Raw genomic sequence first — 15,966 nt, forward strand, 5'->3', positions numbered from 1 at the left:
TCCCTCCATGACACCCTTGTTCGCAATCATCAATGGATGTCTCCAAATATTCATGTCTCTCTATTAGTGTTAATGTCTTCTACACAAAATAAGTAGCCCTCAATTTTCAGTCTCTGCAGTTTCAGATTTCTATTGATCCCTGAGGGCTTAAAGGTAAAATTCATCCTTGTTTAGACAGCCTCCACTTAATCCTGCTGACCTACTCAAGAAATGAGATATCATGGTAATATTAACATTATGAATCTGTATATGGCATTTCCCTTAATTCTATCAAAATTCTGTGACTCTTCAGCCCCTCTTGCTGCTCTTAAACCTGTTATGAACTTGATTTTTAAGCACCATCAAAAGCCCTTAGCATCATCTTCTGAAATCTGATCTTTATACTTTCTGTTTTGCTACTGCCCCATGATGTTTAATTTTGTCTTTGATGCCCAGTCAATTTTTTTCCCAAATGATTTAGAAGACTTTCAAGGGATCAAGAGAAAAAAATCTCCTTCCTTGCTCTCAGAAAAAATCCGTTCTTGTTTTGAAGAAAACTGCAATAAATGCACAAGCAGAAGGCTATTCACATAGATGCCCAAGAGTCTCATTTGACAAGACACTCTTAATTTGGGACAGAACAGACAGATGGTCCTCACCTGTGTGGGTAGAAGTCTTGTTTAAGCATCAAATAAAAGTGCTGCCCTCAGAAGAGAGAGCAATGGAGAGCACTTCAAAAGCCCAGTACAGACCAGGTGCAAAAGTGGCATTTCACACTTTAAAAGATCCACTGAGAAATTCCCTGCCATTCTACACTTTGTTCAGCTTAACTGTGGTCCTTGACATCAGCAGCCTGGTGACATGCCCTGGTGGAGCTCAAGTGACTGGGCAGGGACACAGAGCAGAAGGGAAATGTCTGGTTTATCACAAGGTTTGGAAACCTCTCAAACCAAGAACATTTTAAGTGTCGGAACAGAGAAGTTTTACAGCGAGCACCAAGAGGAAAGCAAGGTCAAACTCAAATGAAGGGACTGGCACCAAAACTCTGGCTACCTTTGCTGCCAGAATTCTGGATGAATAGGCTCTACTTTAACCTTTCCAGAAGCCGTACTGCCAATAAACAGCAGCAGGAAATGCACAAACCAGCCATTTTGACACAGCTCCCTTGCGCATTAGAGAACTTAATGTACTCTTGTCAAGAGCAACAAAGAACTGAAGGGAGTTTGCGTGGGACTTTCTTCAATAACATTTTGACATTCTTCAGGAGATTCAGCTGATGAGTGGAAATTCCCTGCTTGAATGAGGGCAAGACACATGCAGCACTCTGCTACTCCATCCTCTCTTGCCTCACATGCTGATGATGTTAGTTTACCCAGCTTTTTAAAAGACCAACCCCATTCCCTTGCCTTCACTCTTGTGGAGGAGCAAGGGAGAGCAGCACAAGACTGAGGGACAATGTCCACAACAACAAACAGGCAGGTTCAGGAGAAGGACAGCGAGTCAGAATCACTAAATTTCTTCCTAACATTAACATACTCTATGGACACCAGTTATTCTAGGTGAATGAAGAATGTGCTGATTTACAAAAAGGGTTTTCAAAGTTTTCTCAAACATTCATTATATGGATAATTCAAACTCAAGACACTGACACAAACATCTGACTTGCCCAGTCATCTAAACTACCCCATCCACTTAGCTTGCCTTGTTCTCATTACTTTGCTCTGATTTCTTAGATACATCACTGGATTTTATCCTCATACATTTGCTGTGATAGGAAGTTATCCCTGAAATATTCACATAATAATATATCTACTGCAAACAGAATCTCCATATCCCAAGTCTTGTTCTAGAAGATTAGCAACTGTTTTAGGACTGCTTATAAATAATAACAAGTAAATAATGAGCATTAGCAAAAGCAGTGGCACACATGTTCTGATTTCCCATACTATTTTGTCCTTATTAAAGCAGTTGAAACATTTCTGTATTCTTATTCTTTAAAATTCATTTAGTCTTTTTTAGAACTCGAGTACCAAAGTAATTTTCTAGCTCACAAATTTTTGTCCTTTGTTTGGTGGGTTGTCTTTTTCTTACTCTAAGTCTCCATTGCTAGGTCTCCTGATCCTTCCACACACAGCTGACAGTGACAAACAAAATCCAGAGCCCTTGGAAAGTTGCTGCATCTTGGCTGGAACACTTTGCTGAAGTAATAGTGGTTTCAATAAAGTCATATTACTTTGCAAATCAATGCCAGAGTGGGAAATTGAGAGGTGACATTATGCTCTAGAACCATTGGTCCCGTGATTTAACTGTTTGACCACAGCCACAGAGGGTGTTCACAGCTCCAGTGATGTGGTAAAACACATTCACTGTGTTCACTTTTAATTACAGCAACCAGCATGAAAGCTTCAGTGGTTTAGCAAGATCTTGTGGGGTTTTGTGGTTTTGGAGAGGTTTCTTTTCAATAAAATTTTGGTTAAAATAACAAGAATTTATTGAGCTTTCCACAAGCAAAGCTTCTGGACACAGCATAACTGGTTCATTACCTCCCTGTAAAGATTTATATATACTCTTAATTCTAACTTTAGATTACCACTTATAACAGTGCAAACATAGCTCATTAAATGCCTATGTAGATAATTTTAACATCAGCAGCACTATTATTTACAGTAAGGATCTTTGAAACTCTTATTTACCACAAGAAGTGAGTCAAATCTATCACAAAGGGAAACTCTGGAAAGGGTGAAATAAAAGGAACAAGAGAAAGACATTAATTCTCTGGCCAGCAAAGTTGAATATAATTTTTGTTGAATTTCATTTTTCAGAGTAGCAAAAACCAGACCAGAGATAAGGATTTGCACACCACACTGTGGCCATATCAGTGTGACTGCTCTACCCCTGACATATGAGGCAGCTGCTATCAGCAACAGGAGCACCAGTACAGCCAGGTTAATTTAAACACATCCATCGATTTCCTACTGAAAACACTATAGAGCTCAACACTCCCTTTTACCTTCTCAGTAACTTCTAATTCCATGTAGCCAGCCAGTGCTTTCCTCTGCAGATGCATGCCAGGAGGACCAGCCTTGAAATGCCAAAATTGACTATTCAGCCTCAGATTATTCACAAATTTGTTGGTGCTTTGACACTGCCACTGAGTCATTTCATTCAGGATCGCTTTCCTTATCATCTGGGACTGCAGCAGTCCCTAAATTTCATTTGGAAATCACAAATAGCAGTTTCTGCTCAAGTCACCATTAAACTGCAGAGAGTTCTGGCACCAAAGCCTGGCTGATGTTATCACTCACACTAAACCATTCCTCATGTTCCCTAAGAGATCTCTGTGCTCTGCCAGGACACAGCTTTTCCCTGCTCATTCATAGTAAGGGTTTGACCTTTTTTTTATTTTACTTTTTGTGTCTTCATCATTCACAGAAAACTCAGTGCTGATGAGCCTCAGTGAGGCAGTTTCTCTACACTGTTCCTGTTCTATTTGGTCAACATTGCAAGTCCCCTGCATGATAATGCCCAGTTCCAAAAGGCTTTTAAAGACATAGTTCTTTACTCAGTTTATGCTGAAAGGCACCAACATTATTTGCAATTATCAGTAGGGAACATCAGAAATGTGAATTATCTTAATGAGCTGAAACAGAAAAACCCTGAAAAGCTTGCAGTCTTTGGTTCATTTCTGCTCCAATATCTTTATTCTCTTTTCAGCTGCACAAAACACAAATATTTACTCTCTGCTTTTCTGTATTTTCAGGTACACAATTTCCTCATTAAGTGACTAACCCGGGCATAGTACAATCTACAAGTTGTACATGTGTGTCTATATATAAAAACTCCATTAAGTACATACTTTTTTTTTTTCATTATATTACATAAGCACATATATTTTACTCAAACATGCTCAGCACTAAATACAATAGCTGTTAATTTGCCTTATGAAGTAATTATTAATTAATTTTATGGGGTTTTAGCGTCCTCCGTTTATTACTATTTTGTCTCTTTGGTATTATTTTTATTGCTTGCACATGCCACAGATTTTTTTCAAATTGGACACTGCTCATTTGCCCTGGATGCTGTAACCACCTTATCTACATAGGGGCATTTCCAGTGTTAGGGTGTTTATGGGAGCCATCAGGGCTGTGCAGTCTGTCTTGAACTGCACACTTTTATTGAGAATTCATAACTGTACCCAGGCTGAAATGTTCTATTGGCTAGGTGGTTCTTATTCTCAATCAAGACGCATTCAGATCCGACATTGATTTTTAAAATACCTTGAATGCTAGTAGAGTTTAGAAAAGGAACACTGTGGTGCAATGAGTTTTGTTTGGAGGACTTTTCAACATGTTGATGTACATCTCAAAATAATCTCTTTACTCTTTAATAAAATTATGGAAAAACTTGTTAGGGAATTTGTAACATTTTCAAGTCAATACACTTCCACTAAACACACAAAGTCATTGTCATATGCCAATGACGAAATCTTTTCCCTTTACAGTATTATCTAAAAATAATTTTAATGTGATTTTTTTCCCTTTGGAAAACTGGAAGCAAAATATGAATTATATATCAAGACCAATCACTCAAGGTGCTTTCCTAAAGAGTGTCCTTGGAACCCAGTTGCTATTTGCACACACATTAATAAAGTGCAAAGCTTTAAATCTGATTGCTTCAAGTTAAATGGATGGGTCAGTGCCAAACAAGTTGATCCCTTTCACAGTGCACGGTCTATAGCGAACTGCAACTCCATAACAATGAAAGGACTCCATTCAATAAATAAAATACAGACTTTTAAAGTTACCTGAGCACCCCTTTAAATGCTCTGTAGAACTGTATGTGCAAGCTTCATTGTTTGCCTGAAACTAAAGCCAACACAAACTATTCAAAAAGTTTTAATATTTGACACAGTGTGTCGGGGTTAAAGGCCACAGGTCTGAAAAAAGGATCACTCGACTGACAGGACAATCAGTTCTCTCAAATGAAACAACCTGGTGCCAATAGTGGCAAAGATATACCTGGCAGCATCAAATGAAAGTATGACCTTTTGGGCAAGTTCTTTGTTTGACATTTAGAACTTCAATCCCTGTTTCAGGTGAAGTCAGTAAATTGCCTACTTTCTCTGCAACCCCATGCCCCAGCTGGTAAAAAAGGGACTAATGATCCTCTACCTCCTCTACATTTAATGTTCTGTAGCAACAATCATTAGGTACCTGTCTCAACAGAAAGAGATCAACCTTGGAAATTGATCTTTGAATAAAAGCTATGAAAACGTATCTGAACAAAACCCTGAACAAACAGTGAACAAAAACAATGGCAATAACAGCAAATCTCTGTACAGAAACCTGATTAATACTTCTTTCTCTGCAAATTTAAGCAAGAAATTACTTATTCAATTACTTATTCAGTAAAAAGGTATTACTAAAAATGAAAACTATCAGAAATTTTCCTTAGGACACAAAGCTCTTACCCACAGAGGATATTGTCAGAGCTGCTTTTATTCCCGTAACCCTCACACTGCAAAGGAAAAGCTCCAAGACCTGAAAAACTCTTTTCTCTCTCAAGAAATTTTGCACACAGCCAAAATACCAGCAACAAAAGCATGTCATTTCTACTGTCTATCAATATACAGCTTTGACTGGAGGACAGCACACAAAGCAGCTGCACATGTGATAAGAACTGCAGACAAACAGAGCTCACTCCTAATTTGCCACCCTGGAGCTCACACAGTGCCCATTAAAAAGGTGGTGTAAACCCCAGCCCACAGAAAGTGCTCCCACTGCCAGTCTGCCCCTTCATTCCACATGTCCAATGCCTTCCAGCTTTTGGAACCAGGCATCTTCCACATGGCTGCCCTCGTAACAATTAGAAGTTCTCACCACATACCTTTAAAGTAGTTTCTTCCTGCCCTGTTTCTCACCCACAAGACCAGAAGTGTTTTAGATCTGTCCTTTCTCCCTCTCTTCAATCCCTATCCTATCACCCCATTCCTCCTCTCACTTCCACGGCAGACCCTTTAACGTGGGGTTCACCTGAAATCCTCCTGCTGACATTCACTTTTTTAGCCACACTCTGAACTTGTTACTGTCTCCCCCTGGACTTCCCAGATGCTTTGAATAGAGTTGATGACATTTCTTGTTGATAAACCTTCTCTTCCCAGCACCTCTCTCCTGTTTTCCTCTTATGACACTCCAGCACAGTCTCTCCAGGGAATACTTTCTGTGAAATTCTCCAAGTTCCCATAGAGGGTCCTATACCCATTCACTCTGTAGTCTTCTTTCTTTACACTAACTTCATCCTGAAAGCAAACTAGCAAAAAAAAGATACCCTGTCATTCATATGCTGATGAGTCTTGATCTGCTTCTTTGTGAGACATTTTTCATATTCTGGTCAGTCTAGACTGACTGCTTTCAGGATATCCCTACTAGCTTCATGGGGATAAGGAGATTTCTCAACACTCTCCCTTCAAAAGGCAAAGAAAATCCTTTTTTTCAGTCAAAATGGACAGACAGAATATCAGACCTACCAATTTGGACTACAACACAAGTGTCATCTTTGACTCTTACTTCTCATCCAGGATAAACTCAAAATCTCAGAGATTCTCTAGACATAATCTTTCTAATAAACAGGTTTTTTAGCCCATCTGTAATGCAGAAATTCCTTTCCCAGCTCTGATGATATTACGTATTGATTACTTCCAAGTTCATCTTTCTGACCTTAAGAATCAAGCTCCTCTCATATCTCAGTGAAACTTCTGCTGCAAAGAAGATATCTAACTCCTTTCTTTGATCATTTCACCCAACTCTTCCTTTTGCTTCAACAGCTCCCTTGTTACCTGTCACATCAAAGATAGGCTAACAATCTTCACTTCCAATACACCACAAACTTTTTATTCCAATCTTTCAGGTTATCTCTAACTCTCCATGAAGATTCTGGCCTTAGTTTCAACATCCTTCACCTACCCCTATTTATAAAAACATTTCCACAAGTATTTTAAAATTCTTCATTTAATTTAGTTCAATTTGATTTCTTTTATTTTCAAAATGCTAATTTCTAAGATCATGGAATGAGGACACTATTTGTTTCACATAACAACATTTATCATCAATCCTTTTTACTCCACAGATATCTCTGTAATTTCTGGCACACTGCAAATTCTTTAGGGACACAAATTCATACAGCACCCAGTAAAACAACATCTCTGTTCATAACAAGCCACTCAAGTACAGCAAGCACAAGCACACCAGCTATAATAGCACCAGGAAAAGTAATTATTAGCATAGGACTCCACTCCCTTTCCAAAACAGCTCTTAAACCCTTGCTAGTTTTGTGGTATTTGCCACCCTCCAAGGTCCCGAGGTAAATGAAGTGACGCCTGGCACTTGGAGCTGACAACACTCGGGGCTGTTCCTCTGGCACAGAACACTCCTTGCCTCAGGAAAAGACAATCTCCTTGCACAGTTACCCCACTGTCTCATGTTATAACCTTTATTAATCAGATCTAACTGCTTGTCCTTGATGACTGAGGCTCCCAAACATTCCTCCCCTCGCGCTTGCAGAGCGCTCCCTCGACCCTCTATTTTGGATTTTCCAGGAACTCTACCCTTTGAACTGTGAAGGATCAGACATAACACTCAGAGGTGTTTCCTACACAGGGGCCAGAGCCCCACCACCCTCACACCTACACTGGGTGCTGCCTGCCTGCCTCAGAACTGGAAGAAGAACACAGCACCAGTCCTAGGATGCCTTCCTTGGGATTAATCTTAAACCCACCTAAATCTCATCTGAGCTCTTCTCTCCTACAGAGCACTAAACTGTGTGCTGCCAGCAATTAGTAAAGGCTTAAATTGATTTTTTTAATTAGTTTGAAACTGAAAATAAGTCCTGGGTAAATATAATTTTATTTCATGGGCTAAAAGTTGCTAAAAACCTCCTGTGAAAAGATGCCAAGCAGGTGTAAATTATTATCAGCAATTATTACTCATCCCTTCCAAGGATAATGACCTTCTTCTGTGACCTCTGGGACAACAAACAAAATGGATCAGTGATTTTCTCAATCCAGCACAACAGGTCTAGAAGTGCATTTTAGGGAAGAGATGATTGTGAAGAGTCCCGTATTCCTAAGTCAGTCCCTGTGCTTAGAAACTTCGAAAAAGTCAACCTGTACCTATGGTGTGTACACACTGGTGTTGTAAGTTCAAAATTTTAATACTGAGTATTACAGTATGTATTTTCTAATTATCAAAGCCAAGCTTCTCCAGAACAGTCAGCTAAACAAGTCACTAAATTTATAAGAAAAAGTATAACTGGAAGATGGTAAGTAGCTTTTTTATGGCCATTACTTTTTCCAGTTTTTGTAAGGCAAACATATTTTTATCATGTACCTGTGCTGTTTCTGCCAGTGCCTTACAATGACAAACACTGGTATAGTGATGAAATGCAACTGCAGGACTCTATTTTAAAATTAATCATCCATAATTAATTAGTAATATCTCCTTTCTTGTAAATTATACCTAAATTGCAGAAAATTATCCTTGCTGAGAACAACAAAGTCATCTACAGCTTTGCAGTTTTTCAGAGAAACTTTTTGCATATATTTATGTATTATAATGACCACAAATATGTCAGAGCATTCAGTTCCACTTTGCACTGTACTAAAAATACTAAAATGGGAACTCTATTCTTAAATTGCACAGTATTCAAGGGGTCATCCAAACATCCTGAAGTGAAATAATGTGGAAAACAAATCCATGAAGGAGTAGCTGGAGAGAGGGTTAATTTTTGATAGCCTTGGGTTTTTAGTGCCCACTAGATTTTTCCTGTCTCAGCTCTTACAAAAGCCAGCACTGAGTGCTTTAAAGGCCATACTAAAGAAAGTGGATTGTCTTTTCCCAGGACAACACATTTGTTTCCAAACCATTACTAGATCCTGTTCCTTCCAAAAACCCCAAATATAAATGCAGCCTCTCACGACAGAGAGAATCTTCCCTATCTTGAGGTTAAAGCTCTCCAAAGTTCTAGATCAGCAAATAATAAAAAAAAATGTTGAAAAAATGGTTTGTTAAAAAAAATTGTAAAGCTCATAACACAAATGAATGTTAATTCAAAATTTATTTAACAATTTTTCAGCTAGATGTTTGGCACAGTTTCCTTTGGACTTGACATCCTTATGTGTGGACAGCAGAAAAATTTTGAAATGACTCATGTTTTAGGAGCTGAACACCTGCAATGAAATGAGGACCAAAAACTGCACTGAGGATGAAGCATTTGGAGCAGGAGGAAAGCCTGGTTCCTGTACATACAGATTTAATGACATTTAAAAATTCATGATCTTCTATGTATATGCACCCAGTCATCAGATTCAGAATATGAGCAGAGAAATCAGGTTCTTTCACAGCAGACATCATTGCTGACACAGAGAGACTTGCTAAAACTGCCAGTAAAGCAGTATTTAGACTCAAAAGGGCTTTGTACCTCCAGCCAGTGCATCCAATTTCCGGTTGTTTTTGCTCAATTGACCTCACAAAACTGCTATCAGTTATTGTTAGATATACAAAACTGGATGCAAGCCTCCTGCCTCTCATGATTTCGACATTCAGGTTCAAAATCTCATGCAATATTCTAGTGGAGTAAAAAATAAAAAAATTAAAATTGTCACTTCTACCTGCAGTAGTAAAAAGAATGCCATTTAGATGAAGCTATGTAAGCAATTCATAAAGTCATTTGTTCAATAATTTTCCCCCCTCTTCACAGTGTCTACAAACCCATGTAATTGAGTGTTCCAAACACATTTGATTGGGATCCCTGTGAGAATAATCCCATCCCTTGGATTAGTCATTGTGAAGAAAAATGTAGGAGGGTTTGTGTTTTGGGAGGTTTTTTGGCCCAGTGGAAAGAAACTTGCTTCAAAGCCAATTTATCCCAGAATGGGAGGGCTTTGTTTACACTTAAGTTTAGCAATTCAATGAGGTTTGCTTTGGCTTTAATTATAATTATTATTCTCTTTAAACACAAAGAGTCTTAGCATATTGAAAATGTCAACAATAGCAGACAAGATTTTAGTTCTAAGGAAGAAATAGAATACCAGAGGAGGATGTAGAAGAAATAAGGCGGGTATAATTTAGCTTCAACTATTGAAAGAAGAATGTATTATTTCTACAGTTTTGTTACCAGCACACACAAATCACTAGCAGCTCTTTAAATATAGAAACTGCCTTCTAAAATAGATAAGGCATAATATTTTTTCCCAAAATTATTCAACAATATTTTTAGATGTTTATATACTGCATATAAAACAGAGATATGGACTAATATGTTGAATGTTTGTAACATAAATAGAAAAAAGTGAGAGAGATGAAGTGCTAAGTGCCAGAAAATTAATATTGAACTTTTTTCCTGTTAAATTTGGAGCAGTGAATGTCCTTGGAAAACTATTTCATACAAATGCTTGTGGGTGCAAATTGTTCAAGATGCCATAAATACTTCATTCAGTTCCAGTCAAGTAATAGCATGCCACCAGCTGCAGAAGGGAAAAGAGAAGCATGGAACATGGTTCTCCAGCAGGTGACAACTGAGAGTGTTCTGGGAAGAAGGAGCTCAGCATCTTCAGTGGCCAGGATTGAAGGAAGGCCACAAATCACTGTGAAATGACCCCCAAACTAAAAGCAGGATACCTATAAAGAATCAGTCAAAACACTTAGCAGGAACTAGGGTGAAAGAGAAACAGAGAAGACTTTACTTTCCAATGAGGACACTGAGGTGATGATATAAACAGGGCAGAGATAAATTACAGCTGTTTTATACAGTGTTATACTGCAAATTTTTAGCTTCAGCTCAAATTGGAATTGCTGTGATTCACGTAACCCTGCTGCATTGATAAAGCAGTTCTGTATTAATTTTTAAAGAAATTCATCTGCTCTCTTTTATTATAGTCTTCTTTTTTTAAAAAAACTTGCTTACTATCCTAGGCATGCAGAGAGTTCTGCTTTAGGCTGCTGTGCTGCAGGGATATGCATACAACCTTCCTGCAGCCAGCTCACAAAGAACTACAGCATCTTCAGAGATCCACCTCAACAAAAACATTTTTCACTCCAGTGAAGCTGCCAAAATTACAAGTAATGCTGAGTTAAAGGTTTTGTAAAGCTGATAATGCCTTCTATATTCAAGTCAATAACTGCATGCAACTGGGTTACAGCCTCCATTTCACTGGTGTTCAAAAGCAAAGTTGTATATAAATACTGCAAAGGAAGAGTCAAGCCTATGAAGCTATTGATATCACCTACATTTATAAAGACAAATCCTATTAAAATACATATCCCAAATAAACCATGTGTTCTTGAAGAATTAAGAAACCAAACCCTCCACAGAGGTTAGGAACTGTGGCACACCTGCCACAGGAACCTTGAGAAGTGCTGAACTACAAGATCTTTTCCTCCTCTTCAGATAGGCTGTATATAAAAAGTACAAAGTCTGAACTTATTCACACAACAAATGTTTCCTGGCAGATCTTCAGAAGGGCTCCTGGGTCACCTAGAACATCCTGCACACCAATTCAGGACAAACTGCTAACCTGATTTACCAGAGTGTTTTATCTAGTGAGCTCTTGAACGCCCTGCAGAACGATGCCCCCCTGAACTCTCCTGCCCAACACTCCCATTGTCCCACTGGCTTCCCTGTTAGAAAGCATTCCCTGTTTAGCTACGGGTCATTACTTCCTGTTAGACATCCCATGATCACCCTAAATAATTCCTCCTCCTCCTCCTCCTCTCATGTTTCCTCTCAAGTGCCTGGCAGCTCTGCTCCCTCAGGCAGGTTGTGTATAGCTGTTCCTGAGCCTCTCCTCAGAGGTCATGCTCTCCCATCCTTTCATCATTTCTGTCACCTCTTTGAACTTTTTTTCCATTTATTCATTTCACTGTACAGCCCTAATGATAAAAGCAATCCATACAAATAATACCTCTACTTGCAATTGAAAAAACATATCCATTGCTAAGAGGCAGGTGAATCCTCAGTGTCTCAAGGGGGGAGCCTTTAGAGTCTCAGATTCTTGTGTCTGGGCCAAAGAAACCAACAAAAAAGGTCAAAGTGCTAAGTCTTCCCATTTCTGAATTATTAGTTTCTCTTATCTCCTTACAAGAGGATCACACATTTTTCAAAACATAAAATTGTTTTCCTGGCAAACATACAGCTGTTACAATTGAGACAAATATATCTGGGATTTCTGCAGATGGAGATAGGAACATTTTTCTCAACTGTTTAAGGAGGAACACTCTTTAGGTGTGCTTCAGTCCCTAAATGCCCTTTTAATGCATAGCCTAAGATAGTTGACATTTTATAAATTCATTTACCATCCCTGTTCTGAACAAAGGCTGATTCCAGGTTTATAGCAATACCATTGAAAATATATTTTTTCCTTCTCCTCTCTGTTCTTACAGTCAAAACTATTTCATAGCAAAATACTAAATCTTGAAAACTTATGAAAGGTCAATAATTTCTACTTCAGTAATTTTGACATATGACAGAACCAGGCACTGAGATGCAAAGACAGCTAAATGAGAACCATCCCTAAATAAAAATTAGTAAAATTTAATTCTTTCACAATTCAAAATTTTTTCACACATGAGATGGCAGAGTCCCCTAACTTTGTACATCCAAAATCAGATGAGAGGTCTCTGGCCCACCCAAGAGATGATGAGGCTGAAACCCAGATCTGTATTTTTAGGAAGAAAAATATATCACTTGCAGTATCAAACAAGGCAAAATAGATCTTGTACCAGCTTCCAATGGCTGATATCTATGACTTGTGCTAAGAAAAATCTGTTAAATCTGTTTATTTCAGGTTTCATAATCCAAACACAGTTTTTATTTTTCTTCTGCATTTCACCAGAGGGTTGGTGTTCAACACCTGGTTTTCATGAAGATAAACATATCTTTATGCTTATCATTAGCCAGAATAAGCCAACACATTTTAACAAAAATCTGATTGAAATTTGTAAGAAATTTTTTCCCCACTACAAAACATCAACTTAGCAAAACTAAAAATCTTAATAAGGAACCTCTTTTTCACATTAAATTTTCCATGTCCAGCTTTAAAACATCTTTGTTCTTCAATTTCTTTTTCTAACTGGAGTTAAAGAGAAAAAAATATGTGCAAAATCTAAAAATAACATCCCTACATTTTCTTCTAGCATTGCTACTTAGATTTTTTTCAGAGGGCTTTTTTCCTGCCAAAACTGAATAAAAGCCCTAAACAATTTCCAAGGGGTAGAGTGAGATTTATAACAACAGCAGTCAGTATAGAGCAATATGGTACCTATAGTAAAAAATACCTACTGTGGAATTGAATAAGTTCCTTCAAGCTATTGAAGGAATTTACTGCCACACACTGTGAATGATGCATTTCAGTGAAATACATAAAAATGCATATTTCATTTAAGCTGCAGGTTGTTATTCTAGACTCCCTGAAAATGTGCTGTAGATAATTAGTTGCACTTATTGACTGAGATACTGAAGAACTGCAGTCATTTTAACTCTCCACAAAATATAAGTTCAGCCTCTATCAGAGAAAGATTCTCCCCTACACTCCACACCTCATATCTTCAAGCCTTTTGAGAATTCCTCTCCAAGATTTAAATTTTCTCTTGTAAAGCTTTTCTGAATCAGTCAATATTCCATACAGGAAGATTGCCAAATAAATTACTTTTCATTTCTGCCCACTGTTAAACTCCTGCAGGGAGCTGGAAATCTATCAGGCTCATTAGTCTTAATGCCTATAGTACACAGTGCTTTAAGGTGAAGTGAGTAGTGAAAGAGTTTAATACAGTTTAATACTGGCCCCTACCCTAGAGACACCTCAGGTTTCTGACAGGACACCCACCTGGCTCACCAAACAACCCCAGAGCTCTGTGTCCCCCTTGGGACACCCAGCTGGGGTCTCAGTAAAGCATTTTCTTTTAACCTGATGTGGATGCTTGGTTAGGACTCCCTGGCAATTTGCATTTCTGCTGGAGGCCTCCTACGAAAACAGCTGACTGAGCTGTGGAGAGCTGCACGCACTTGGAGGGCAGATAACTCCCTCATTCTTCCACTGCAAATACCTGTGTGTGCACAAACCTGAGGAGAATTAGTCCCTGTGCCTAGTCTTTTCCAATCTTCCTATTTGCCTCATTTATTTAGGATAAAATTTACCTTGTTATTTAAAAAAATCACTGATGAACACAAATGTGGATAATTTACTAAGGCGGTTATGGTACAAAAACCCCTAATGAGCTAATTTGAGTTGATTTTTTTTAATTTAACAGGCTTTGATGGAGAAAAACTGGTAATTGGAAACATGTCCCATCCACATTTTAATTTCTTGGTTCAGTCATATCCCTGGTTAGTTAAAAAAAATTCAAAGCCCTACTTTATTGCCAAAATCTTAGCTAATGAATACACAAACTTAAACTGGAGCTTAAATTCTCATTCTCAACTCTGACATAGAAAGCACTGTAAAATAATTCATTATTTAATATTAAGAAAGCTGGATAAAACTAATTAATGCTAAAACTTAGCCCACAGCACATTAATTAAAAGTTTGCCCAACAGCTGCCTCCCTGTCCTAATTAGCATCACTGATTTCAAGAAGCCACTAAGAAAATAAGACAAACATATAATTCCTACTTTATATTTCATAAAAACCTCTGTAATTCAACTTTCAACCATCAGTATTGTGCCCCTTTAATAGAAATTTGGAGATTTCCACAGCAAAGACAGCTATCTCAGGCACATTATATTTAATTTCTAATAGATCATTGCAGATTTTCTGGTCACTTGTTAACAGTGGTTGAAATCCAGGACAAAAGTATTGATACAGAAGACAACAAGACAAAAATAATTACCCCCATAGAGCTGTATATTATATTATATAATATCTGGCCTATGTTGCCCCATTTGCATTAACTCCAAAGCAAGCATTCCATGTAGCATGAGACATTTCAATTCCATGGCACTGGAGGCTGACAATCTTATTTGACATTAAACAACCAGCACTGTCAGAACGGCAAAACATGGGTCATAATCATGTTTTGGAAACGTTGAAGATAAAAAACCCATGCACGTACCTCGTTAATGAAAGTCTGGGCTCCCCGTGGGCTCAGGAGCAGGATGGCCCTTCGCAGCGTGTCCCGGTAGCGGTTCAGCTCTTCCGTTTTCATCGTGGTAAAAAGGTTGGAAAACACTCTGCTGATGTTCCTGTCCACCTTTTGTAATGATACATCAAGTCCCAGTCTGGAGGCCTGATCGAGAAATCCCTGCAGTCCACGTATATCTGTAACACAGGAAGGGAAGGGGGGGAAATAAGTTAAATACATAAATAAATAAGAGAAAATTAAAAAAAGCCATGAACCTCCTTCCAGTTATGCAAGAAGCACTAATTATATGGAAAAGGCTTTTTTTAACTTTTTTTCCTGAAGTGCTCTCTGAAGAAGAGTATTCCACACCACCATTTTTAATCATGAGTGCCAACAGGGAAACTCCATCAATTGCCTTTCCCTGCAGCCTGAGAACAGCTCCTAGGAAGAGCCAGTTCATGCATTTGGGTGGCTCTGCAAGCCTCCCCAGAGGCTCAAAGCTATGGGGTTTAACGCTGCCCAAACAAAGTCCCACCCCAACAGCATCACAGGTCAAATGCAGAAATCTAGGAGCAGATAAATAAACGGGATAAATCATTCATGCCTAAACTTCTCACTTCCTATAACCTCACACAGCTGCTTTTCCCAAGGAAAAAATACAAGATCCAGAACACACAGCCTTCCTTTTGACTTGCCCTTTTCTCCTGCCCTGGAAATAACCTGCCTAACCAGAGGTTTACCATTTATCCATAAACTCATAAAAGAAGCACAAAGCCCCAGTGTAATTACAATATATTTAGTATTTAAAACCAAAACAAATTGGTTCAAAGAAGAGAAATCATGCAAAAAAAGTCCCTTTAAAACATTGTCCTTTGAG

The 15,966-nt window shown here is 38.3% G+C and overlaps 1 protein-coding gene across 7 annotated transcripts in view; it reads right to left on the bottom strand.

The window, feature by feature from the left end:
- The window catches only part of GRID1 (glutamate ionotropic receptor delta type subunit 1), a 482,872-nt gene that overhangs the window by 203,003 nt on the left and 263,903 nt on the right, over nucleotides 1–15,966 (bottom strand). For all 7 annotated transcript variants that reach the window (XM_072930971.1, XM_002191537.6, XM_072930974.1 and 4 more), the window contains one exon: nucleotides 15,081–15,286. In XM_072930971.1, coding sequence (XP_072787072.1) covers nucleotides 15,081–15,286 — 206 coding nt within the window. The remainder of the gene's footprint in view (nucleotides 1–15,080; nucleotides 15,287–15,966) is intronic.

This window comes from Taeniopygia guttata, chromosome 6, assembly GCF_048771995.1.
Source record: "Taeniopygia guttata chromosome 6, bTaeGut7.mat, whole genome shotgun sequence".
NCBI classification, from domain to species: Eukaryota; Metazoa; Chordata; class Aves; order Passeriformes; family Estrildidae; genus Taeniopygia; species Taeniopygia guttata.